Source organism: Accipiter gentilis, chromosome 8 (assembly GCF_929443795.1).
Source record: "Accipiter gentilis chromosome 8, bAccGen1.1, whole genome shotgun sequence".
Taxonomy (NCBI): Eukaryota; Metazoa; Chordata; class Aves; order Accipitriformes; family Accipitridae; genus Astur; species Astur gentilis.
Window position 1 is genome coordinate 31,728,248 of NC_064887.1, and position 27,905 is coordinate 31,756,152.

At 40.8% G+C, this 27,905-nt stretch overlaps 1 protein-coding gene across 1 annotated transcript; it reads right to left on the bottom strand.

The window, feature by feature from the left end:
* Positions 1 to 27,837, bottom strand: RNF2 (ring finger protein 2). The gene is made up of 7 exons (XM_049809132.1): positions 27,594 to 27,837; positions 8,268 to 8,356; positions 7,740 to 7,900; positions 6,342 to 6,557; positions 5,199 to 5,471; positions 3,886 to 4,057; positions 1 to 2,937 (listed from the first exon to the last, which is right to left on the bottom strand). The coding sequence occupies exons 2-7, from the start codon at positions 8,352 to 8,354 to the stop codon at positions 2,836 to 2,838; spliced, it is 1,011 nt and encodes a 336-aa protein (XP_049665089.1). The 5' UTR covers positions 8,355 to 8,356; positions 27,594 to 27,837; the 3' UTR covers positions 1 to 2,835.
* Positions 27,838 to 27,905: the final 68 nt, after the last annotated feature.

Below are 27,905 nucleotides of genomic sequence, written 5' to 3' on the forward strand. Positions count from 1 at the left end.
TTAGTGTACACAAGCATTCCCTCTTAACTCCAAGTGCATCCTTCTGGTTGAAAGTTGTAATAACTGTAGAGAGAAAACAAGGAAAGGAACAGAACTTCCCTTTTCTTAATAACATACCTCAATGCAAGTGATTTGTTGCAGTTACCCTATGCTGCTTTCTGCTGAAGCTGCCTCATACGCAGTTAAACACAATGCAAGTTGCTGAGTTTAACCTGAGTGCTGTGAAAATCCTTCATCCCATTTCTTGGGCTACAGGATCAGATTAGAACAGCAGCCTCTACAGCAGGTCACTGGAAGAGCTGTTATCTTCTACGTGCCTCTGCATTTCTCATTCAAGGCACATAACCAGCTGAACTCCTCCACGTGTTTCAACGGAATGTAACTGTTCAGGAGCCAGACTTGACTCAGATCAACACCAGTGGAGGTCAGCTTCACCTCCTCACCCTTCCCTCTGGGCAACCACAAACATGGCAGCACTAACAAACAAAAACTGTCCAAAGGGTTTCCATTATGAATTATAAGAGGAAGCAGTACTGGACTTTCCAATAGGTTGTTGATAACATTTTTGCTTTTATTGTCAGTTTGAGAATTTCAGTGTGACCTCAGTTGGATACTAGAGCTATTAGGCATATCTGTATCTAACACGTTGTGTACTTAAAAAATAACATGGCTTTAAAAGGTGGAAGAGTAAAGTAATTTTGAAAATAAAATAGTTTATAGCACTAAAGAGTCACAGTGCAATCAATGGTTTAATCAAACTACATTATATATAATATTTAAAGAACATAAATATTCAGTAAATTCACTACAACATGAAAATAAGCGCTTCACATTTTCCCACGCTTTTTAAAGAACTGGGGACAAAGTGACAGACGGCTCCTAGACAGACTGCTCAGCTTCACAAACACCTCTCTTGCTTAAGGGACTGGACATTACCTTAGCTATCACAATGGGAAGATATCCTGCAACTAATCTAGAAGTTTCCCCATTAATTTTAAAGCATTTATAATCACTGCTCCCCCATCCCCCAGATTATATTTAGTGGACATGCACTACTAATCTATACAATGCAACGTTTCACCAGAAAGTCATGAATAATGTATTTCCTTAAAAACTGCCCCTTCTGTGTTCTAGGGCCTGAAAACTTCCGTTTCATGTCACAAACCCCCAAGTTTTTTCCAGTAAGAGAAAATAATTAAGTTACTCAAAGAAGCCTGTGCAGTTTTCACATCGGGATAAAGCTGATCTGAAACAGCAGTTGGAATGGACACGTATTTACAAGTGCTAGGCTTGAAAGACAGAAGCGATGGAAGGGTACTTCCTTCCCAAGAGAATCCCCGAGCATCTGAATACTTACGTACCACATGCCAAAACCAGTCTAACTACGGGCAAGATAAAGAAGGAACAATACTGTATGGTTTAAACTATATTAACTTCTCACCTATCGGCAACATTTTTCGCTTCTAGCTTCAGGTGCGAACGGGTGAACGCGTCATCAGCCAGTCTTACAGCAAAGGGAATCTCTCATGGTAACATTTCCCGTAAGACAGAATTCTAACAGATAAAGCAGCCCCCATTAAGTGACAACAAGGTCCAGAGCGAGGGAAGAGGAGTTTTAACATGCAGATGAATGGTAGCTACTGGACTTTACACAACAGCCTACTACCAAGTTTTAAAACCTGAACCTAAACTTAAGACACTAAATGGTAAACTTTGTCAAGTACTAAAATTGTCTTCCAAAGTGCTAAGCCATATTTGTTAAAGCTATGGCAAAAAATAAAAAATAAAAATTCAATCTTCAAGCAGCTTACAGTTGAAGTCCTCCCTACTCAAACTGAAGCCTGGATAAGCTCACAGCTGGGGTGGCACAAATTCCATAAAGCAAAGCATTTCAATGTTGCATTATGTCCATGTGCTGGAATTTCAGGGATTTGGTTTAAAAAAAGTTTTCAGGACAGTTCTTTACAGAACATTCTAGTACATTCTCAATAAAAATCTGTTACTATAGGGAAAAGAGTAGGGCTGTAGAACTTCCAGAAGATTTTCTTCAATTAAGCTTGTGAGGACAGGATAACACTGCAACAGGGGCCAGGTGGGAAGCTGCAGTGTGCATCAAGATTGGCATGTTCTACACAGGGAAGAGTTATGGGTGTGGGTTGTTTGGGGGGGTTTTTTGTTTACTTTTTAATGAATATTTCAGTCAATCTCATGAATTACCTTGCACTGAAGTGTTAAGCCCAGTAAACAGCAAGGATTTAAAGTGTCAGTTTCCTCACTACAGCTGTTTGTTCACAAGAAAATGACTAACAGATCTCTTCCAGGGAATCAGATTACCTCTAGCTGCAAGACTATCAGAAATCAATTCTCTACCAATCTTTTATATGGAGAACCATTAGCAAATTACAACATTTAACACATTCCTTGGCATATGTTACTATTGAATAGACTGACTTAGCCATCCAATGCTCAATACTTCACAGAGGCTACTATAACTGTGTCAAATGTATTAGAAATCCAGATTTACCTGGACAAAATTAAGACATTCCAAACTGGAACACTTGTTCAGTTATCATGCATTAGGAACAAAAAAGCATGTCAAACACTGGAATGTACTGGAGAAGGTCATTTAGTCTCCTAGGGAAAAACCAAAAACCCAAAACAAAGACTAAATCAAATACAACCCAGAATACTGTCTAATCATATTAATAAGTATAGTGAGAGAACCTGAAGGCATCACATGTATTGTCCATAAAGATAATGGTGGTGCCTTCTTTTAATATTAAAGAAGTCATAGCTATAAAAAGAGTTAGTCCCATCTCAGTTTTCCAGTACAGCTTATTTATGTTCCTTTGTTGGTGCATAGTAAAGTTCCATGGGTTTGTTCACTTTCCAATACTTCTCACTGACCAGTTCCAAGGAAAATGACCCATTTAATACCTAGAAGAGAACACGAAAACAGAAATGAAATAAATCTGATGGCTTGCACGGGTAGCACTGTAGAAACAGACTACTTAAATCAGAGGAATGCACTGACTTTAAAGAAGTCACCAATAATGTGGCGCAAGTTACTAGCTAACCACTCGGCATCAAAAAGCAACAATGCAAGCTATTCCAAACTCCTGCTGATCTCACTAAAACAGCACCAAAAAACACTCTTGCAAAGTGAATATAGTTGTAAATAAAGTGAACTTCAGTTTTCCTCCTTCCTCTCTGCAAACAGCAGGAGTAGTAGATGTGTATTTACACCAGAAGCATCTCTGCTTTTGTCTAAGGCATATAGTCTATAGTCATGTTTGAAATAGACTCTCACTGCAAAGCATCTGCCTATCTCTTAACCAGAAGACTTACTTTATTCAGATAAACGCCCAAGTGTAATACCAGGCTCAGAGTTCATTCTGATTGTGATACTGCCTTGTTGTTGTATCCGTATATTCTGAAGTCAGCAACCGAGAGGAGGGATTCTTCCCTAAAAGTGTACTCACAGCTGTTTCATAGTGGAATATTGGAAGCCTACACAGAAGTGGAGAAATGCCACCTTACAATAGATGCTTCATGGTGCTAGAGCTATCTGCTTTTGAAACAAGATTCTCAGATGAAGTATTTTTCCTCTTCAATATTAACTGTAAAATAATGGCATAAGTCAGCTAGTAGTTGCTGGCATCGCTGGATTTTTCCCAAGTAATTTATATGCCTCCTTTTCTACTAACCAAGCTTTTGTTGTATACATTTTCCTAAAAAGCAATTGATGGGCTTCTAAATAAACAACCTGGTGCTATGAATTTTACCCCTACACCAACTCAGAAAAAGTCCAGCTGAGTAAATTTTAATCAAATCTGTATCAAAGATGTATTGATGCTCAGTTTTACACTTAGAAGTTGTACTTACAGTGAACTGCCCATTGGCAGTAGCAATGTAAATGGTATACTGCTTCTCACTGGCCGTGTCAAGGTTCATCTGGTTTGATTCTCCTTTGCTACGAAGCTCCTCCAAAGCCAATCTCACAGCTAGGTACTTGGACAAGTGATCAACAGTGGCATTGCCTGAGGTCTTGATGTATCTGTGACAACAACCACAAAGATAATCAAAGACGTTTGAGTTGCAGTATAGGGAAAAGACATCTGGAACACCCTCAAATATTAAGCATCAAGTGTGAAAAGGCCTTTAAAGACAGTTCACAAACAAGAACATCAATTGCTTTCACCCAAGACATACAAGCAGCTTACCAAATTACATTGTTCCAAAGTGCCCTTACATCTTTTTGACACTTCTCCCACAGGCCCTCTTGCTCTTTGTAGAGAAGACAGCACTGCCCTGTCACCTGCTCAAAATGAAAAACCTAATAACAGGTTGTCAAGGGGTTTTGAGAACTACTCACAACTGCCGATATCTTCAGAGTACAGATACAGTCTGAAAAGCCCGGACAGAAAGGTGTAAGGTGCAAGAGCTATACACACAACGCTCTCTGCATCTCCTTGAAGTTACTCTTCCTTATTTGTCTCACTATCTGTTCTCACTTCAATTCTTCATGCAAGAATTAAAGGCTGACACAAATGCTGCAGACGCCTCTCCCAGAAGCTTAGCTTTCTCTTTGCCTTTCAGAACAACCCCCAGAACTTCCTTGCAATTCCAAACCAAAAAGAAAAGCTGGCTGAAGCTCATATTTATAGACACTACAGAGAGATGTCTCAACAGGAGAAAAAGCCAGGAAGAGATCTGAGGAAATGCCATGAGACTGCTCATTGCTGTGATCCAAAATTTGCAGTCTGTGCTTGGGCTGATCATGAAGGAAAATGCCAGGAAAAGCTTCCAGCCTACAAATCCCACTGACACAAAGCTGCTCTGAAAACTGCTGACACTTAAGCAAGGTTGTTTATTCCCTAAGAATCTTAGAATAACTAGAAAGGGGCTGATGTTATACCATCATTGTAGTACCTACTGTGAACTGCAATGCTAGAAACCCTTAAAAGCATCTTTATTTGTGATCAAAGGCTTAAAACAGATTGTTACTGTATTTTTGGAAATAGTTGAACAGTATTATCTACCTGACTTGCAATGGAAAGAGGGAAAGAGTGCATATGGGTTAAACAGGATGTGGTATGACCAAAGTAAATTGATTTTAAAAGCCCCAAGGAATGACAGAAAACAAAAGCACCAGAAAATAACAGCAGAACACACAAAGAGGAATAGAAGCCATTTACCTTGTCTGTGCACTGTCATCGTTCTCCATGAGAGTCGGATGAGGCCTGAAGACTAATTCGATTTCACTAGCACCATCCATTACAGGGTCTATTGCCACAGTTGTGTTGTTATTGTCCAGTTCTAGCCCAGAATCATCCGATGTTTTGGTCCTCTTATTACTGGGCCCCGCTTCCTGATTGCTGTGTGTTGAGGCATTGCTACAGTGTGAACTGTCACCGTTATCTTCTGCTCCACTGCCATTCTCAATCTGTTGTTTCTTGCCTCTCTGTAACCTGATCAGAAATAGGTAGAAATAAATGCTAATCCACATTCAGAATTCACCCAATGTACAGGCCCACAATGCTTGTATAACTCCTCCCTCTCCCGGTCTCCATCATGCCAGAAGTTAGTCATATGCACACACAAGCACTAAATGTTTCAGAGATATTTAAAGTTTAAAACAAAAAAAAAAATATTTAAAAAATATAAAAATCATTCTTTTTTATAAAAAGATACTCATAGACAAGACTATGGTTTTTTTCCCTATCCCTCAAACAACTTTTAGACATGTTTTAAGACAATTTTTAACTTCAAACAGTTATTTTTATTTTTCAGGCAATTTCAGACCATTATTTTCATCTAAATATGAATCCACATGTGATTAAAAATATAAATCACACCACGCTTCACCACAATATAAAGTTTCAGGCCTCCTTCCCAGCTGGCTCTCTTAGTTTAAATGCACACCCAGAATTTCACTACTGTATAAACACAATATATTCCAGCCTTGTGAACGAAGTTGCAACTAAAACCTACATTCTGGTATTATGTGCATTTTTTCACATGTCATGGTTAATATGTTGGTACAGGATTCATTGTATTACAGTTTATTATCTAAGACATGATAGCCATAATTTAGTAAATCTAAACTGAAATCTGCCGCCTACATCGGGCCGCCACAGAAGTTGCAGGGAGTGATACAGAGGTTTCTATTAGTAGACAAAAGGTTAAAAATTACTTTGCCAAAGGTTAAAAATTATTTTGGCAGACTTCAGAGGAGAGAAGAGGAATCTCAGGCTATACAGGGAGTGAGGACAGACGGTGTTATTTTTTGTGTTAAGGCAAACAAGGTTACATGTGGACAAATTAAGTGGATTACGTACCTGTTCATAGCCTGAATCTTTAATCCTTCCTCAATGCTGTGACTTAAAGCTTGCTGGTTATTGTGCTTGCTGATTCTTGCTAGCACTCTCTCCTGATGAGCTTCGTATTCATCTCGGCTTGGATAAATTTTACTGATGAGAGCATCAAAATTGGGATCTGGTCTCAGTGATCTTTTTGAAACTAGCTTTTTACGACACGTGGGACATTCTTTGTTGCTGGACATAAACAAGAAGGGAGAAAACAATACTAACTTTCTGGCAATAACAGAAGTCTGCCCTAATGCTACCATTCTTAGTCAAAGTGCTCACCAAGATTCAATATTTATAGTGAATCTGGAATGGGGCTTCTATCTTTTGACAGATCAGGTAGTTCCAGATATTTAAACAAAAACCCCAAACATATATCTCCCTGCTTATTTTTTTTTTAAAGTATGTTTTAGCAAACTGTGCTTATGCTGAAGAGTTCAAAGTTCCACTCTGCAAAACGGTTCTTCTCTTAACCCTCTGGATGGATTTTCACCTAGAAAAAAATGCATGTCCAGTGGAAATTATATTAAGGCATAGTCTTCCTAGCACTCACAGGACAAAACAAAGATTAAGGAACCTATTCCATAGTTCAAGCACTAATTACTGGGAACACGAAAACAGTCTTGTCCTTCTTACCGCTTTGTTCTCATTTAACAAAAATGTCAGGTTCACTTTTTTTTTTTCCTGTGAGAGGAAGAGGCCTCAATAGTTGAAACACTGGTGTCTTTACTCCTGATGGTTTTCTTTTTTCCCTCTAATGTATTTTTGCTAATTACTCATCAGAATTTACACAGGCACAGAAAATTAAGCATGACCTCTGAACACAGGTAATTGCCATTATCAGAAATAGATACATCATTGACTTAATTGCTGTTGGTTACCTCAGAAGTCTATTGCTTTTAGGAAAATATGAACTTGTACCTGAAGAATACAAGAAAAATTATTTGTACTTTAGTGTAGGTTGTTCCAGTAGTGAAGCTTGGAAGAAGGACTACTGCTAAAAGGCCACACGATTTGCAATTTATTATTAGGAAAAGGAAGAATAAGGGAATTGAGACTCATTTTTTTAAGTGAGGTACTGTATTTTTGTTTTGCCGATACTGGATTGAAGAAAAAAGAAAAAAGGTTTTCAAGTCCTTTCAAGAAACAAAGTTATGGGATGCTTTTTCATATGAGGAAAAAACCAGACCTGGTCTGCCACAGATGGCTGGCCACACAAGAATGAAATATGAAAGATGTGTTACACATTCAGAAACTTGTAGTGCACAGGCACGTAACTGTTCCACATCAACACCCAGGACTAAAAGGATTTCCTTGATCACATTTTCATCTTAAGTGAAATCCGTTTTCCCTGTAGTAATATTTACATACCCACTCCTGAGGGCTGTAATGATACAATCAGCACAGAAGCGATGCAGACATTCTTTTGTCGTCATGGTGTTTTTTAACATATCCAAACAGATGGGACACATCAGTTCACTGTGCAGGCTCCTGGGTGACACCACTATTTCCAAGCCATCGGTGATTGCTTCCTAGCGTAAAAAAAAAGTAAAAGTTCTTTAATGGAATTTAGTAACTTCCTCACAGGGACTGCATGGGTTACTATTCTTTTAAAAAGAAACATAGTAAAAAGTCAAAACGAGACATAAACACAACCACATCAAGCACACACACCCATGCTGCTAAAGAAAGGAAAAAAGAAATTAAGATCAAACATACTTTTTTTTTTAATATTGCGAGAGAGGTTTTGTTTTGGAAGGCTTTTTTTTCAAAAGTACTCTATCATTTAGAATAGGCAGTTAATACTCCTAAAGGAAAATCTTAAAACATCAAGCTTTTTAATAGTAAAAAGTATTTAAAAAGCCTTGCCATAAAGGCCAGCTCTTTAACATGTATTACCTGAGGTGTTCTTTGCAATTCATACAAACTGAGCTCCCATGTTTTGCTTAAAGGTTGCGTCCCATTCGTCTGCACAGCTTGAGACATGGCTGGGAAGAAGAAGAGAAACATGTTGCACACTCAAGTACACCTGGCTACAGGAGCCAGCTTCCTCTCCTGAGCAGGCTTCTCTGGCGAGCACAGAGTCCCTGGGGCCACGCAGACACAGCGGTCTCTGCGACAACACAGCAGAAGTATGGGGGGGACACTTGTTCATCCAAGTACCAGGCTCCACTGTGTTACACGTGGATAAGCCCGTGCTCTGTAGCGCTCCAGAAAAATTGAGGGAGTCAGTCAGCCATGAATGCTTTGCAAAAATCAATTAGGGTTGTTAAACAAAAGTGACGGAACTGAAGGCCGTAATACTTGGCTGCGTGGCGCAAAGCTGCAAATGCCACCTGATGTGGAAAACTCATAAAACATCCACTTACAAATGTGCATAGGGGTCAAGTGGGGTCTACTTTTTAACCAAGTGGAAGGTCAAAATTATACATGCACACAGAAAACTAGCTAAACATGTTCACTGGAAGCACGCTAAAATGCCTTTCTTTTTCCTCCTGAAAATACATTGCTAGGGGTGTCTGATCAGAAGTTTAGAGAATACTGAAAGATCAAGTAAAACATAGTCACTGGGTAATTTCAGTCAAGAGCTTCAGTTTTCCTGTGCAACCCCAGGACGTGCACCTGATTTGCAATGACATGGGAAGGGGAGTCAGAAGTTTTTACGTTTCAGAAACCCAAATCATACACACGTTATCAGGGTGTCGTGGTTTAACCCCAGCCAGCAACTAAGCACCACGCAGCTGCTCAACCAGTGGGATGGGGGAGAGAATTGGGGAAAAAAAGTAAAACTCATGGGTTGAGATAGGAACAGTTGAATAGAACAGAAAGGAAGAAACTAATAATAATAACAATAATAAAATGACAATACTAATAAAAGGATTGGAATATAGAAAACAAGTGATGCACAATGCAATTGCTCACCACTCCCTGACTGATGCCCTGTCAGTTCTCAAGCAGTGATCTGCCCCCCCCAGCCAACTTCCCCAGTTTATACACTGGGCATGACATCACATGGTATGGAATACCCCTTTGGCTAGTTTGGGTCAGCTGTCCTGATAAAGGACCCTGTTTTTCCTCAGCCCCTCCCAACTTCATGTGCCCCTCCAGCCTTCTCGCTGGCTGGGCACGAGGAGCTGAAAAATCCTTGACTTAGTATAAACACTACTTAGCAACAACTGAAAACATCAGTGTGTTATCAACATTCTTCTCATCTTAAATCCAAGACATAACACTATAACAGCTACTAGAAAGAAAATTAACTCTATCCCAGCTGAAACCAGGACATGGGGTTTTACTCATTTTTTGTTCCAGTAGTGGTAGAAGGGCATTCTTGTCAATGGACAGGGCTAGAAGTAACCACTCCCACAACCACTGCTGCAGAATTTGCCTACAGGCAAAGGCATACATCACCTTTTCATTAAAAAAACCCCACCAAACCATAAATAAAACAAACGGGGGGGGGGGGGGGGGGGAACCCCACACAGAGAAACTGTAATGCTTTCCCATCAAAATTTTGGGATTACTGTATGAGATGAGGCAAAACTACCACACACAGTCACTGCACACGTGAAAGAAAGTCAGGTCAAAACGACAGAAGAAAATGATGTTTGTGAACAGAAAATAGTTTCACACTGGGGGAGAGGAGGCAATCCTCCCCATCTCTCCAAACATGCCTCCCTTAAAGCAGGAAAACTTATCCCAGACTGTGTGGTATGTTTAAAAAAATGTCACCATTTAAGAGGTAAGACTGCAGTTGCAGACATTTCTACTAGGTGGAAAAAGCAAAAGTGCTTTCTTCCTTTCTTTTGTCACTTTTTTAAGTCTAGGTTTGTATTTCCAGACCCTCCAAATCAGCAGCCAAATGCAGATTCTACCGGCATTTGCCAGGTACATTATAAACCAGTTTGCAATTCATCAAGTTCTATATGAAGAGGGTCAACCTCTCTGGAGATCAAGGTTACTTTGTAAGCTGTAATTAATTATTGAGGGAAAAGCAAGAGAAGCAGTGCAGCAAAGCTTATTCTATCTACTTTTATCCACACACAGAAATCAGAGTTTTCTCACCTTATGAAAAAAGGAGGGGAAAAAAAAGCCTGACATAAAGTAGCCACGTCCACTATTATGTCTAATAAGTAATAAGGGTCTGAAAAGGTGTCAAAAGAAATTATTAGGAGATGACAGGCCATCAACTCTAATTTTTACTACATAAAATATTGTGCCCTGAAAATACAGTTTACTTGTCACAAAAGACATGTTCCTCTGTGTGGATCAGAAAAGTAAGATGTCCAGTTAGGACCTTACCTCCCCTTTAAAAGTGACAAGCCACCACAACCCAGATGCAGACTGTCAGCTCCCAGTCTGACCAAGCATTGGACTGTCCCGTCAGGATTCTGGGCATTTTATTTAAATTATTCAGAGCTATGAATTTAATGATGGTATTAAGTGACATATCTCAGCAAAGAAGCAATGTTGAAAAGTGTACTAGTGGCAAAGAAAGGAAATAGTATTTCTCTGTGTTCTAATATCCACTATTATTTAAGGTAATTCCAGGCATACAAGAAGTCAAGTCCTTTGGGGTAAGGATTTTTGTTATGTCTTGTTGCCAGTCGATTGTTCTAACAGAGGCCCAACATTATTATTCTGTATGCGCACTGGATACTCCTCTTGAGTGCTTTTGAAGTTGACACGTTTAATTAACTATCATTTCAACTACTGAGAAAAATTCACAAAGCTGCTAATCATTCACACCCTTCCCAAAATCTGCTGAAGCATAGTTAGACTGCAGCAGATTAAGGCAACTAAGTCCCAGTAAATCCAGCCTCTCTTAACAGAAAAACCTGCTCCCAACATTTATGCAGCTCCATCGCAGTAAAGAGCTCATCTAAGCGGCCCCATAGTAAAGAGATCATCACACACACACGTAGTATCTTGCCTAAACTTGCATGCTTACACTTGCTAACACAGAACGGCATCTCTCCAGGTGCCAGACTGTCAGCAAACCTATCAAACCAGAGAACAAGTGTATTAACACTATAATTTATATTGCAACCTTGCCTACAAGCCTGAGGCTATGCTGCTGAAGACACACTACAAGTGTCATAATAAATAATTGACCAGCTTTATTCTAAAGGCTTTTAAACTGAGATGCTGAGTGCTTCATTCTCACCCTAAGGTCTGCAGTGACACTAAGGTCTGCACTTTCAAATTTTAAGAGGAAAAAAAGTGGCCTTAAAGGTAGCCAAAAGCTGGAGAGATCCACATAGTCCACTTTATCATTAGCAAACACACTCTGCCTCTGGTATGTACAAAGTCAAAAATCTGAGGAACAGTGGAAACATGGTCAATTCAAACATGCTGAAAGGCCACTCCCACAACCAACAACAACAAAAAAAATCACATTACACTGCTTGATGATCAATAAATAAGCCTCCTTAGCTTTTTCCCCTGTTCCCCTACAACTTCCAGATCTACATTGGGCCTGAAAAATGCACATGAATGAGGCTTGACTTCGCTTCCTTATGACGTTGTTGGACATAAGACTGGATTATGTTTATTCACACTGCTGAAATCTAATACAGCAAAATCAACAGCTGGCACCAGTATCAAAGATCAAACTCCACAATAAGGAGAGCCATTTTGACCTATAATTGCACTGACCATGTAATAGCCACCAATTATGAACTACCAGTCTCAAAATCATAACCAGTAAACCAGCTCTTTAGATGTTCTCATCAATGACTGATCTTCTCCACTCGCTTGGGGAACAGAGGTAGGAAAATCCTCTGCAGTTAGCTGACTCTCAAGTCAAGCTTTACAACCAAGCAGGAGGAGACTGCACTGGTCCCTTGCTCCCAGGTTTAACAGCAAATAGTTAGGCAGCTGTACTGACATGTTTTAAGTAAGGAAGCACTCTTGATAGGCAGTCATTTTCAAAGCACATCCCAAACAGCACTGCTGAGTTCATTTTCAGGTATCATTTAATCTGTTGGTCTCCAGCAGAAAAAAACCTAATGAGGAAGACACCACTGGACTCAACTCCACTATTCGCTCTGTTCTTGTGCTAGCTGTGGAGCTGAGCTGCTGTGGACAGACCCTCTCCAGCTCTCCTTACATATTGGCTTTGTGTGGCAAAGTTTTGGTAGCGGGCGGGGGGGGCGGTTACAGGGGTGGCTTCTGTAAGAAGCTGCTGGAAGTTTCCCCTGTGTCCAACAGAGCCCATACCAGCCGGCTCTGAGATGGATCCACCGCCGGCCAAGGCCGAGCCAATCAGCAATAGTGGTAACGCCTCTGGGATAACATTTTTAAGAAGGAAAAAAAGTTGCAGGGCACACAGAAACAGCAGCTGGAGAGAGTAAGAACATGTAAGAGAAACAACCCTGCGGACACCAAGGTCAGTGAAGAAGGAAGGGGCAGGAGATGCTCCAGGCACCGGAGCAGAGATTCCCCTGCAGCCCGTGGGGAAGACCATGGTGAGGCAGGCTGTCCCCCTGCAGCCCAGGGAGGTCCACGGTGGAGCAAATATCCACCTGCAGCCCGTGGAGGACCCCATGCTGGAGCAGGTGCGTTCCCAAAGAAGGCTGTGACCCCATGGGAAGCCCGCGCTGGAGCAGGCTCCTGGCAGGACTTGTAGATCTGTGGAGAGAGAAGCCCACGGAGCAGGGTTTCTGGCAGGACTTGTGACCCCATGGGGGACCCACGCTGGAGCCATGTGGTCCTGAAGGACTGCACCCCGTGGAAGGGACCCATGCTGGAGCAGTTTGTGAAGAACTGCAGCCCGTGGGAAAGACCCATGTTGGAGAAGTTCGTGGAGGACCGTCTCCCCTGGGAGGGACCCCATGCTGGAGCAGGGGAAGAGCGTGATGAGTCCTGCCCCTGAAGAGGATGCAGTGGCAGAGACAACGCGTGATGAACTGACCGTAAACCCCATTCCCTGTCCCCCTGTGCTGCTGGGGGGGGGGTTGGTAGAGAATCTGGGAGTGAAGTTGTGCCTGGGAAGAAGGAAGGAGTGGAAGGAAAGTGTTTTGAGATTTGGTTTTATTTCTCATTACCCTACTCTGGTTGACTGACACTAAATTTAAGTTAATTTTCCCCAAGCTGAGTCTGCTTTGCCCATGACTGTAATTGGTGAGTGATGTCTCCCTGTCCTTATCTCGACCCACAAGCCCTTTGTTCTATTTTCTCTCCCCTGTCCAGCTGATGGGCGGGGAGTGATAGAACGGCTTTGGTGGGCAACTAGTGTCCAGCCAGGGTCAACCCACCACACCTTGCCTGGCATGAAGATGAATCTGACAGAAGGGCTTTTTCTATATGTTCTGACAGTGCCAGCATTTACAGCCTGCAACAATAATACAGAGATTACTCCTTAGTTGTTTTCTTTTAGGACAGTCCACTCCTACTAGATTTGAAGCAGGCATCTGCTAAAAGAAATCCTGGATAGTGCAGGCCAGACTAGCTGATCTTTTCTAAAGCTGCAAAATTAGGAAAAAGCTTTCATGAGCCATAGAACGGGGTTTTTTCCTGTTCTTGACACTTCGTTCAGAGTAAAAAATATAAAGTGGAAAGTTTCTAGACAGAAGGTACAACAGACTTTTTATTAACTACTACTGGCAAGGGGAGAGAAGATACAGAATAAATACAAAGCCTCACATTTATTCTTTAGTCTGGAAATTTATTCCACTGAAATCTCACATGCTTAAGATCAGTTGGATCTTCACTGACATAGTTCACTATTCCTCTGCATCCCTTTCAGCATTTTTTTTTAAAAAGTCTTACATAGCAATTTTCTCATGCTCATTTTTCCAACTCAAAATACGAAGCAGATTTCATCACAATATCTACTTAAGTTTACAGCTATTTAACATTTCAGATCTTTTCCACTTTATAAATGAAGAAGGGATCTCTTCTTCACAGGTCACTTGTGCTAGCACTAGGAACAATGTGAAGTCAGATACAACCCATAAGCCTTTTTTCAACATTAAGTTTTTGAAAAAACTTCTAACGCACCATGACTTTATACCTTTTATCATTTTTTACCTTTATGACTTGTCTATACCTTCTGGATATAAGAGGAAAGCAACGAGTCACATGACAACAGGGCAATATGAAGGGGAGAAGCCATATTCCTGTAGGCAGATCAAACATCTTTCTCTTGGAGCTAATAACAAGTACTAGTTGTTGTAATTTATGCTACAGCCAGAGGGCCACTCTCGTCAGTCATAAAAAAAACCAAACCAAACCCAAACCACAACCCATAACCAATATTATAAGGACACCTGCAATCCTTCAGGCTGACTCAGTCTTCAAGCACAGTAAAACTCTGCAGCACAAACTTTGTAATTACGGAGTATGCACATCTGTCACTATCAAGAGCTGACAGATACAATCAACAGAATGTATTATAAATCTGAGAACCAGAAATGTTATAAATCTCTTCAGGTTTGATTCCTTGTCACTCCCCAGTTCCAAACAGCATCTGAAAAAACAGAAACAAGCTAAAATTTAGTATGTAGTCATAAAACTTGCCTAGTTGCTTCGTGTCTTTTATAAAAGAAAACTGCAAGATGAAACAGGGAGATTGCTAAAGATTATCAGAACATGTAAATTTTTATTTCTTTGTACCCAGGATGTTTCTCAGTTCTCCACATTGCCAGGGCATTAAAAACAAAAGAAAACAAAACCCACCTGTGCTGTTCTTAAGGAGCTTTGGAAATTTTTCATCAACTTTATATAACCAAGTTTTATCCACAAGTTGAATAGCTCCCTAACTAGAGCTAGGAGATGAGCCTGCTGGTTTCAGTAACAAGTGCCGCATCACTTCATTTGAAAGACTTGCTACTGAAGCCTGATTTCCTTGGAAAACAGGGCTTATGCAATCTCGCTCTTTGTGCTCATCCATCTGTAGACTATTTTCCAAAACAAATTTGAAGACAAATGGTTGGGGTTTAAAAACATAACAACAAAATAAGTCTTGTTCCTGAAGCGCTGGAAAACAGGCAGGCAGTTATAGGAAAAAATAACAGTATGAAAGACCCCATCAGAAAAGCCCCTCTGATCTCCTGCCTGCTTACTGACTGGGGAATTTATGCAGGAGAGTCTCTCCAGTGTGCTTAGAAAAAAAACTCCAGCAGAGCAACATCCTCACTTGTCACACACCACATCCACTTTACAAGCTCTTATACTGAAAGACACTTGATTATTTGCTCAAATGTAGTCTTGAGCCATGGTAGGTTGGCATTTGGGTATCCATTGTTGAAACTATCCAGTAAAAATAAAATCCAACTGGCAACAAGTACACTTCAGACCAGTCAGAGCTGCGGGCAGGCAGGCTGTTCTGGCTGCAAGGCAGCCAAAGAAGGAGCTCAGCAGCAGCATGTCACTGCTCCTGCTCGTCACTATTTTACCTTTTCAGAGGTTTACCATCCCTAGATTCACCAACTTATAATCACTCCTTAGTCTTTTTTTCTCAAAATTTGTCATTTGTGAAAATTTAAGATTTCATAAGCTCAAGCTTGAACTAACCCTGATGGTGATCCTGCTTTAACCGAGGAGCAGGGGACTTTCTACTGGCTGCCATCAGAAAACACTCACAACTTGAATTATTCTCCAAAATGCTCTGCAGTGCATATTTTAGCCCAGGCAAAGACTAAAGAGCAACTGCATGCATGGTTGTGTCAGCATACCTTGAGATCAGAGAAAGGGTTGGAATGGTACGAAGCAGCTGGAAGAAATAACCCACAAACCCAGCTCAGGTGTGGCCACAACTGTACCAGCTGCTATTTAACTCAGTGTACTGAGCTCCGATACCTCCATGAAAGAATAGTTTTGAGGGAAAAAAATTGCATCGGGCTCTTTAAAAAAAAATAATACACACATTTTAACACAATATTAAATCCTTAGAAATCAACTGATTTTTGTTCCAAGTTTTAAAAGGTAAATATTTAGACTTAAAACAGTAAGAGAGTTAGACCTCTATTTGGTATGCCAGGTTCAACAGCACCTTCAACCATTCCAATTTTTTTTTTCCAAAGGATTAGTTCTTTTAAAAACAGGTATCACAGTGCAGTTACTTGGAAGCTTAACAGGATTAGACTTTTACGTTTCACTCTCTCTGATACTGTGACTAGTATTAGGTACAAATTGCATGTTTTGACAAAGTATTCAATTCAATCATTCATTTCAATTTATTCAGTTAAAGCATTCTGAAATTTAAGTTTTTTCTGCTTTTACTTTCTGGCTAAGAGCTTGATTTGGAAAAAAAACCCAAACATTTCTGGATACACACTGTATTTGAAGAAATTATTCTTCACTACAGTTCACTGGCAGCTCAGATTACAACTGGATATAAAGCAATCTAGGACAACTAGTACTAGATTACAATCCAGTACTTTTAGTATTCACTCTTTTCTGAAGTTTTTTTAATCTCTGGATCTCAAAATCCCTGGGAGACCACTGAATCAGGTTCTGGGCCGGAGCTCATTTTATTCCCAGCTCTGAAATTAACTGCTCGATGATCTTGAACAAGTATGTCACTGCAGTTGTCTGTGCCTCCCCTTCCTCTTCTGCTTGTTTACTCATATTGTCACCAGTCCTCAAGTTGTCCCTTGGTAAGTTTATACTGCACTCACTATAATTATATACTGATCTCAAAAGGGGATAAGCTCGAGAGAGGAATGTCTTACTAAAGTGTTTTTAGTTCATTCAGCTATCAGTCCTTGTCCTCCCAATATCAAGTTCAATGTCACAACATCCCTTACTGAGGTTTTCTTTATATTTGCAAATTAAATTCAGTATTATATTAGCCACGTGTACAGTCATCTTCTCTTCACACAATCAGTCATGATCTATGCTAACAACAAATTCAAGCTCATCAATTCATGTTCAGAGTTGTAATCAAAACAGAGCACCTCAGTACTGCAGCTCACCTCCAACGTGCAAGATTCACATTGTCAGTCTTGCAGACATCTAAGAAATAAGATATGATTTGGCATCCATCATAATCTCTTACAGTCATTAAAAGCCCATTTAAAATCTTTAGGACCTTGTGCTGTGGACTCATGCCATGAGCCAGACATAAAGCAATAGTTACATAAACTATCCAAAACAAAATGAGAAACTATTGCCGTGACAAAAGGCATATGGACAGACAGAAAAAACTGATAAGTGTCGAGCAGTAAAATTCATAGGGGAAGCTAATTCTATACTGAAAGCATAAAGCCACAGCAAAAGGATCACTAATAAATGGTCACTTCAGAGAGGTTCTGGGATGTCCATTCTTGGAGACAGTCACACTCAACTGGATGTGGTCATGAACAACCTGATCTAATTGTCCCTGCTTTTACCAGAAGGTTGTATTGTATGACCTCTGGAAGTCTCTTCCAGCCCAAATTATTCTAATTCTGGGGTTATCTCACTGTTGGAGACATCTATACTTAGTTTTACTGTGTGGAAAACGACAGGGCCGAGAAAAGCCAACAGCAACTAACGCTAATCAGCCACTAAAGCATTACCATAATAAAAAGCTGAAGAAACCTGAACAGGACCTTCTCCTACGCCACATACCTTTAAAAATATATGTGGCCAAATATGATTATATGAACATCCTCCTTACCCACAAAAGAAACAGCAAAAGGCTTTTTTGGGACTACAGTGACCACTAGGTTTATACGAAGTAGAGTCCATTTGTTTGAACTGTGTGAAAACAGCACCAAGGGAATTGAGCCTTTGGATACCTAGTACATTATAAAAAACATCCAGCAAGTCTGCTTAAGATGGGAGTCTCCTCCATAAACACATGATATAACCACACATTTAAGAAAGAGAACACTTTCCTTAAATATCTTCTGAGAACTTGTGGAATCAGCAGTAACATTCACAAAGCCCCAAAACACCACACAAATGTTTCCTGAGAATACAGTTTCTCTCTCCTGTATGTACATTTGAATTGGCAAGCAAAAATGCCTCAGGTTTTGACCACCTACTGAAAAGCAGGCCTCTTGAGAGCTGAAGGTATCTGCCCAAATTTAAATGTGTAGCTGTTAGAATAGAGCTGTAAGCAGCCACGGATTAGTAGTCAATCTGCAAATTCAAGAGGATCAGATATAGATTACAAATTGAATGTTACCAAGTGAATAGTTTCAGCTACTACCACAGAACACCTGAAAGTACATTCACGGGATAATCTCAAAATTATTACCAAACACGTTATCAGTTAATACACTACAGTAATGTAAGTGAGCTCCTTTGTAAATGCCTACTACATTTAAAAATGACTGGTTATCAATGCTTACACAAAGCCAGTGTTTAAAATACTTTTGTACACATTAACTAGAAGTCTGTCATCTGCAAAGCACAATCAAAGCCAATTAAAAGACTATTAAAGATGCCAAATTAATACAAACTATGAAGCTGAAACTTCAAATAGCAATTACATGCTCCAGAAGTCAAATCTGGTAACAAATAATTTACACTGTGCTTGCCACCCTTACAATATAGCAGCTTGCAAACAAACACATCCTAGGACTATATTTGTGGGACAGAAACACCGAATTAGAAAAAAAATGAGGTAGAAGAGCATAGCTACAGCTTGTTGTTATATGCTCCATGAAAGAGATGAAACCAGCACACCAGCAACTGCAAGGGCAACAGTGTTGCTGGGTAATAAGGAATCAGATTCTTGTCAGGGCACCATCCTTGGACCCTGAACTGGGCTTTTGTTTAAAACCATCTGCATCATTAGAATCCTAACCACCACCTTCATTCCCCCAAAAATCCTCACAAATGCCAGCACAGTCCTCCCCCAATTCCTTCCCAAAGACCACAAGGAAAGGCACTGTTACCCCTCCATCCCCCTACAATCACCCAAAGCCTCCAAAGCACTGCAGGAATCCTCTGCTCTTCCACCCCTCTCCAAACCTACTGCAAGAGCAAAGACCAGAGAGAAACCCCCAGCTACCTCCACTGCAGATCCCACTGCTGCCCTTACACTCTTCCCAAGACAACTGATTAATGGTACAAAGACCACAGTTCTGATTGCTCAAAGGCTGACAGTATAACCCATACCTTAGGAAAGCTCGTAGGCACAAGGCACTCACTCAAGTTAAGCATCCTCTCTCCTTTTTTCCCAGGTAAGGGGCTCTGTATTTCATTCTCAAAGAGTAAACCTGGAAACCTGTTTTCGAGCTAAACAAAATAAACAGAAACTAAGTGAATAAAAATGTATTAAAATAAAGAACAGCTGGGACTATCCTGAGGCCACACACTACCATAAATAATAATATATATTAATGCCAATAATCTGACTGCAGTGAACGTTATGGCTGATGTTTAATGTGACAAAATAACTTAAAGCAGGTCTACCCTTTCACTACTTTTAAGTTATTCCAATTTCAGTTACACTTGAAGGATAGCTGATGCACACTGAGAAATAAACACAATGTGATAACCATCCTGACAATCCCCTTTTTAACAGTGTTTTCATCTGGTTCCTTGCCATCCTATTTTCCTACTTTATTTACAGAAGTAAATGAAGAAATTAACATTCAAATGTTAATTTTCATTCAATTTTGATCAATTATATCAACATAGCCCCACTATGGCCAAGAAAAGAATTTAGCTATAATAAAACCAGAAAACTAGTATTAAAGTGAAACACAAATTTTACTTTCAGATGGATACATCCAACTCCCACTGTATGTTAGATAACTGATCAACTGGCACAACGAAGAAGTTACTAATACAATATAATTATTTGTACATATATGAGTGCCAGATGTTCCCCACACTCAAGGCTGTGCCAAGTTCTGCATTTAAAATACAAATCCAGCCTGTTCTGTATGAAAAAAATAACATACCCTCCTTTTCTTTATAGTATTGTGTCACCAGAATGCATATTAGGAGACATTGTGTGTATGGATTTCTAACGGCTGCTTGAAAGCATGTAATCTTTAAGACAGTTTGTCAGATTCTCTCATTTGCCACTTAAAATTGTGTCTAGATTTCTCAAAATGTGAAGCTCATTGAAATCCATTGTAAAAGTCACCCTAGAAAGATTCATACTTTTTCCTCTTATTCTATTACTTTCAATAACAAAGCTTTTCACCCAGAAGAGACTCAAGTACATGAGAAGTTACTTCATGGCACTCAACACTGGAAGAACATAAAAATGAAGGAAGCTGCATTTTTTCCCAAAGCAAGTATTATAAAGCTCTGCATTTTCAGATGGTCAAACTGAGAAATCCAAAGTTTGTCAGTCTATGAAGAGAGACAACCTCATTTCTGCCCTAGAGCCCTACCAGCCAGGAGAGGAGGGGAAGAAAAAAAAAAAAAAAAGTTGTATAATTAATTCAAGACCACAAACTCAAAAATGTCCCAAGGCAGCCAGTAAAACTGTGGAATGCAGAGAAATCTGAGGCACCGGTGCAGTTTAACAGCCTTGACAGTCAGTAACACTACAGATATTTTCCCAACATGATTGTCCCTCTCAATCATACTAGTTCCAAGTTTTTAGTTTTCCTGATAACTAGACCCAAACTCCCATTTTCCCACAACCTGTCCCATAAACTTAATAGGCATTTCTCTTCAACATAAAAAAAAATCTTTCCATGAAAACCAAGTAACAACACCTAATGCTGTGATTATGAAACATCCAGTAGGCTACCAGACAGATAACATCTAACAGAGGAGAAAAAAAATAATAATACTGGCATTTCTGAAACACACTAGCTTGCTAGCACATGGTCTTTTACAGTTTCTTCACTGTATTTATTCTCCTAAGGAAGAAAGTGTTTTGCCTGGTGCCTTAAGACATGGGATCTTCCAGTTAATTGCCATTCACAATTTATTGGACCTGAAATGAATTGATCCATGAAGTATGGCAGCATTTCCAATCTGGTAGTCAAGCTGCTCATCCTGGCCTTTAGAAACATTTGTGCTATGACCTCATACAAACCATCTGCTATCCATATGTACACCTATGAAAGAATTCAATTAATCTAACACTAACAGAAGTGACCAAAGAGAGATAATCCTCCCATTTTAGATGTCAAGAACATTAAGAAAAAAAAAAGTACCAAATTAAACTTTTGATCATACTCAAGGCTGTTTTATCACAGTGTTAAGAACAGTCGTGTACTTTTGGACATGACAGAAGTATGTGATTTTAAGTTGGTGCTTCTCTGTATATTTATAGCAGTAATGTATAATAGCATATAAGCACTATATGTCCATGTACATTGCTCTTAATGTAGCTGATGCTCAATTTCTAGTTTATCCTAAGGAGTTCTATATTCCCTGCTAGGGGGATCGGTGGCCTTTTCACACTGCCTCCTGGATCACTCCATTACTGTCAATAGCCTCAGCCCTTAGTGTTCAACTTCTTATTTACAGTTCTGTATCATACCCTCCTGGACATCTCCTGAGCTACAAAAACCAGAATACACAAAATTACAACATTTGCAGAGAGCTCTCTCTATGTCATGTTAGTTGCCTCCAGGTAGTCCAGAATTCACCCATCTTCCTCTAGCTGTCATACCTATAAACGCACAAACTCATCACATTCCAAAACCAGGCAATTCCTAAACTAAAAAGCTTAGCTTTTTTTTATCTCAGAGGGATTAAGTAGAAAACTTTTCAGGTTTTGGTACAAAAAAAAAAAAAAAAAAAAGCAAACATTGTCCACTGTTCTAATGTAACAGGTAGTAAGATTATTTTAATCATTAAAGCTAAAAAAATCCTGGTATTATCCTTTGCACCATCTATACCTTCTCCAAAGCGAGTAGTAAAATATGATACAACAGTAACCCCTTCTACCAGGAGTGAAAACAAAACCGTTACAGGAACAGTACCTTTTCACTCCTCATGTGGGCCAATAAATCAGACAAGCACTTGACCTAAAACTTGCCAAAGAACTTCGCCTACAATTCATACAAAAAAGGAAAACAACCATTACTAAGCCATAATTTAGCCCTGCAAAGTAACAATATTAAACAGAACTTTTTTGGGGAGTGAGTAGAATTGCCATTTTCTCTGTTATTTGTTAAATTTAATGCAATATTTCTCATATTATGAAGCACGCTACTGTAGCTCTTAATGAAGTTCTTAAGCTCTTAAGAGCTAACTTGACCTTAGATTTCAGAATTAATAACCAACTGTGAAGGAGAAAAGCGAAAATGCCTTTCTAAAATTCTACCTAAAATTCATTTCAGTGCTGTATCAGATCAGAGTAGGAGGGATAAAGGACTGGAAACTTTTGGGAGCAAACAAAAGTAAACCTTCAAACTCCAGAAAAGTTGAATCTGTCACAGCAACTAAATACAAACAGGCCAGAAATGATACACGTTGCCTTAGGATGTTTTTAATCACTTTTTTTTTTTTAAATTCATTGTCTAGTAGCACATTTACAGTGCACTGGAACTCACAGTCTGCAGTAAAAGACCACATTTACATGGATGTGACTGTAACAAAACACCACATAAGCTGCTATTGTGGAGTGTACCCCCTTGCCACAGAATTATGCTTCAGAACCAGTGCTTTTGTTTTTACAGTACTTTCTTACCCTCACAGAACTGCTGGCATGTTTTTTGAGGGTAACCAACTTCTTGTCACCTCCCTGAAATAACATATGCCAAAAGCGAGAACTGACCGCTTCAATCAATAAAGGTTAAGTTTGATCATTTCACTACTCCTGTTGTTAGCCTTTTAGTTTGCTGTACATTTTAACAGAAATCCTATGAATATACTTGCACTATAATTCAAATGATTTTTCCCATCTCCACAAGTGCTGTTAGTAGCGCAGCAGCAAAGGCTACGTCTCTAGAAAACTAGTCTTCTACTTTCAGTTTTTTATATTGGGAAAATGGAGAAACACAGTCCTTGACTGATGACTGTGCTGGTATAAATCACTTCTATAGCTACAGTTACACCAGGGTAAAAAAAAAAGGCAGTTGTTTTTTACCCAACAACTCAACCCACTTTTGGTGGTGATAATGAAACACACTGATTCAATTTCACGTTCAGGACTGCAGTTTTCATATAAAACTGTGCTCACCCAGATAAAAAACTCCTGCCAGAGGTACATGTAGTCAAAACTTTCATGTTCCTTCCTGACAGTTTTGGTGTCAGGCACTGCCAAATTCAAAACCTGCACTCTGTTCCATTGCAAACATGAAGATAACTTTAATATGATGTTAATAAACAGGAGCTACAGAACTGATACATTACATCCATATTTCATTTGTTAGAATAGGCTTCAGGGCTGTACCTTCTGCTCTCCCCACTGCACTGCAGTGGCTGTTCCAGCCCTCAGAACAGCTCGCTTACCATCCAGTTGCGAGACAGTCTAAAACTGAAGGCACATTGAAATGACCACGCTAGATCCTGAACTGGAATGCTTTAGGAGCCAGCACGGATCCGCTTCCACATCCGTTGGGAAACCGATATGGGTTTGTTATTTTTCATTCCAGCAGAAAACATGAAAGCCTGCTCGTCAGCTTCTTGGACTACTGCTTTGACTGCTTTGTTGCAGTGCTACAGGATCCAAGATGCTTCTAAGCAAATTTTAAGAAACATCATAGAAGCTCAAGCCAAATATATGTAAATCAGGTGTACTGCTCTCCCTGGGCTACTGGGATCACATCAGGTGAGCCACATTGTTATCCTCTACAACATACAACGTACCTACTATCCATCACATTTATTAATATCAATGGCACTAAGCAGTAGTATTCTAATGAGTTTACATTGTGGGAGAAATTCTGAGAATATCAGATCAAGAAATATGCTTGGTTTTCAGTTTTTCCAGAGCCATGTTAGATAGCCACAAAAATTTCTCACCCACTTACCAGTTAACATAGTGAAGCTAGCCACAACCAATAGTAATAGAATTTTCTTAATGAGAACAAAAGACAGTTTGGTTATTAATAAACAAAAAATAAACACCCCCACAATACTCGAGAGATAAAAAGAAAGACTCAAGTCATCTTGTGTATGATTGACTTAATAGCTACAATAAATATACAATAACAAAACTGTTAATTTGGCAACCAGACAACTTTCATCTAAAGCTGGGTGACAGCTAAGAACAATTTGTGTTTTAAGGACTCTCTCTCATATAAAACTGTACATTTTGGAAACAGTACTACAGGAGCAATACTTAGTTTTAAATACTTAATTACTTAGTTTTAATACTTAAGTTTAAACCCAGTAATCATCCAAAGTAGTTTAATGTTATCCTTGAGTAGTGAAGAATAATGAATGGATTAGGTTTTTAATTAATTAGCAGAATACTACTGCTAACTCCCAGATGTTTGCAAGAGAGCTCCATGATCCAGAAGTGGGGGGAAAGCAGACGGGGATAATTCCTAAAATATTTCTCCACTGCAACAAGTCTAAAGAGCTCCATAATACTGAACGCTGCTCATTCCTCAGAAAATTAAGAATTTAAGGTCAGCTTCAAAGGCCAGCTTCAAACTTATTTTCATCAACAAGCAGAACTAAGTTTAGGCTCAACAACATCCCTTCTCCAGTCTCTTTCCTCTCTCTTTGCATCATCATTAAACTGCTGATTTATTCAGTAAAAAATTGGTAAAGACTATCTGGGGGGGGGGGGGGGGGGGGGAAGTGGAAGGAATCCCTTTACTCTGATACTTCTTTCATGCATGTTCTTTGAAATGGTTCAGTAAGAGCAGATCCAGTGCTCCTTTTCACAAAAATACAACTGAGCAGTTGCAGACTTAGGTCTCATTTTTTTAAGCTCCTTTTTCCACTTGCCTTCCCCCCCCCCCCCCCCCCCTTGCATTCTTTTTATTAAGCAAAGGAAAGAGATATGTTTAAAGAAAGCTGAAGAAATTCATGTATCCCTACATCTATTTCACTTATGAGACTGATGGCTTTCCTATAGGTGCCAACCATTTCTATTTAATGATAACATAGCCCTGAATATGCCAGAATTCTGCTCTAATGACCCAAGATGCCTAAAAAAGTCTTTATACACAACATATTACCATGCATCACTCTTAAAACACAAAGTATCATTGATAAAGGGAGACCCATGCAATTTATTTCGCTGGCACTTGCATATTATTTCAACTCTAAGACATGATGGGCAGTGCTTTTCTTGGCAACTGCAGTAGGGCTGGTGTTTCAAAGCTTTGAAGCCAAAGGTCAAAATTTTAGCCACTGAAAAACTCCTCCAATGCAAAATCTGTGTCCTATTATTATTATGAAGCTGAATGCAGAAAATAATAAGGTATTTATCAAACATTGTAAATGACAATTCATGGGGTCTATAAGTTCTAAAAATGTTCTAAACTTTTTTAAGTATCATCATTGAAGTATCAAGAGCATCATGAGTATCATCACTGAGTAACATGCCACTGTGGCTTACACTAACATCTGTCCAGTGAAAATTCCTCCCATCTGCAAACAACTGGCAAAGCTAATCCTTCAAACAAGTATATCTTTTAGTGTAAAACATACTGCTTATCGATATCTGCTACTTTTAAAGTGAGCACCTCTGTCTTAGCTGACAATTTGAATGCCAGCTCTGAGCTTGACATGATGTATAAAAATGTCAAATTAACTCATTACAAAAGTTTTTAATGAAAATATAGATGAATACAAATGAGAGTACCTCTGCAGGGAATTCCTATGACAAATCGAGTCTTTGTCACTGAGTGAATCACATATTTGATTAAAGAATTTTCCCCAAGCAAAAATAATTTCACCCGCACACCAGTCACATTTTTTCAAATGCAAGCAATTTCCTTTAATCCTCAAAACCCTGTATGCAATGCATAGTTATTACACAGAGATATAAACAGTTATAAACACTTCCAAACAGGACTGGATTATGATTTAACATACTGGAAGTCATCTTTCTCCGCTAGCTGTCCTCTGGATTTCTATGGAATTAGGCACTTGATCCAATTATTTTTCCATAGAAAAGAGCCTGAAAAACAAATACCTTAACAAAAATGCCAGGAAGAAGAATATTGCTCAGAGCATTCGTTTCATATATACATTATGCCATGGGGTGGGTCCAAAGAAGGCAAATGATTTCGAAGAGCCAGCTACCACAGAGTATAAAAGCTGGCAAGAAACAGGTGCTAAATTCATATCAGAAGCAGTGAGAGCGAGTGTGAAGAGAGGAGACACATCTACAGCTCCACACAGTGTCTTTCTCCACCTGATGCCCTGCTGGAAATGATGACATTTTCACAGAAGCAGTCAGGTCGTTCCCAGTACCAGTTTATCAGCATCACACCTCGCAAATACTGTTCAGCATGGTGATGCTCAGGGGCTTTAAAAGAAACAAAAGACTGGGAATGCAGAGCAATAAATCATATTGAATATTGTACTTTAAGCAAGGGCAATTTATAAAAACAACAATAACGGCTCGTGACTCTGTTAATCAGCTCTCCCTTCCCAAGTAAGGCATTTGGCAATGAATGCCTCGCTTTCTGGGTTTGTGTTAACGGTATGTGGTTGTGGAACGGAGCTGCCTACAGTACCTCTCCCTGCAGCTTCCAGGGTGTGCGTGTGCACATATGTATACACAAACACACACATACATTATGGTATATATTCCCTCACCCCCCCCGGGCTTCGCGGCCAAACGCCGGTCCCCCGGGGATGGCTCAGGGCTTGCGGAGCTCCCCGCGCCCCTGCAGCAACGCCGAAAGCGCCAGGCTTGGGAGGGGGGAAGCAGAAGGGGTCTGGGCGGGTCTCACGGCCCCACCGCTGGCCCCGGCGGCAGCCCCTCAGCGTGCGGGGCCGGCGGGGGGGGGGGGGGGCGAGCAGCCCCGGCCCGGCGGGGCCAGCCTGCCGGGGGGGGGGCTCAGGGCGAACGGAGCCGCCTGACGCCGGGGCGGGCAGCGCACCCACCTGCGCGGCGACCGCCCAGCCGGGGCCGGGGGAGGCCGCTGGACCACGGCTCCTCCCCGGACAGCACCCCCAACCCCCGTCAGCCGGGGGTGAGCCCACTGCGGCACACCCCACCCCGCCATAACAACCACCTTAGGGAGGCGTAGCCCCTCTGCCTCTGCCACCGCCGCCTCCCCCGCACCAGGGTCGGGCACCGCTGCCGGCACCAGACACCCCTCCGGGACACCCCGCCGCAGCCGGCGGCTCCGCGCCCGCCCCTACCCCACTAGGGGGGGAGAGACCTGGCGGTAGCGACCTCGACCGCAGCCGCCCCAGAAGCCGCCCCAGCCCCGGCCCTGCGCTCACCGCCCGCCGGGCTCCCGCCTCAGGCCGCCGCGCCTCACTGCGCCGCTCGCTCCCGTCGCTCTCTCTCGCCGGCAGCGAAGCCGCAGCCCCAGCAGCACAATATGGCGAGCGGCAGCCTCCGCAATGGAGTTCGGGAAATAGAGGGGAGTTACATATTCATGGTCGGGGCCGGGCAGGGGGAGCGTGGATGGGGCTGCCGACACCGAGCCGCCCAGCGCCCTCCTCCTCCTCCCTCCCCGCCGGGGCGCGGCGGCGGCGGCGGCGGCTGGGGGCCGCTTGTTCCTTTCCCCGCCTTCCCCACACCTCCGCTGC

Excerpts from the sequence above, each read along its gene's own strand:
- RNF2 (XM_049809132.1), bottom strand. The coding sequence starts at position 8,354 with ATGTCTCAAGCTGTGCAGACGAATGGGACGCAACCTTTAAGCAAAACA. Across the intron at positions 5,472-6,341 it reads AAGATTCAGGCTATGAACAG|GTTACAGAGAGGCAAGAAAC; the intron begins GTACGTAATCCA and ends ATTTCTGATCAG. Across the intron at positions 2,938-3,885 it reads CTGCCAATGGGCAGTTCACT|GTATTAAATGGGTCATTTTC; the intron begins GTAAGTACAACT and ends GTTCTCTTCTAG.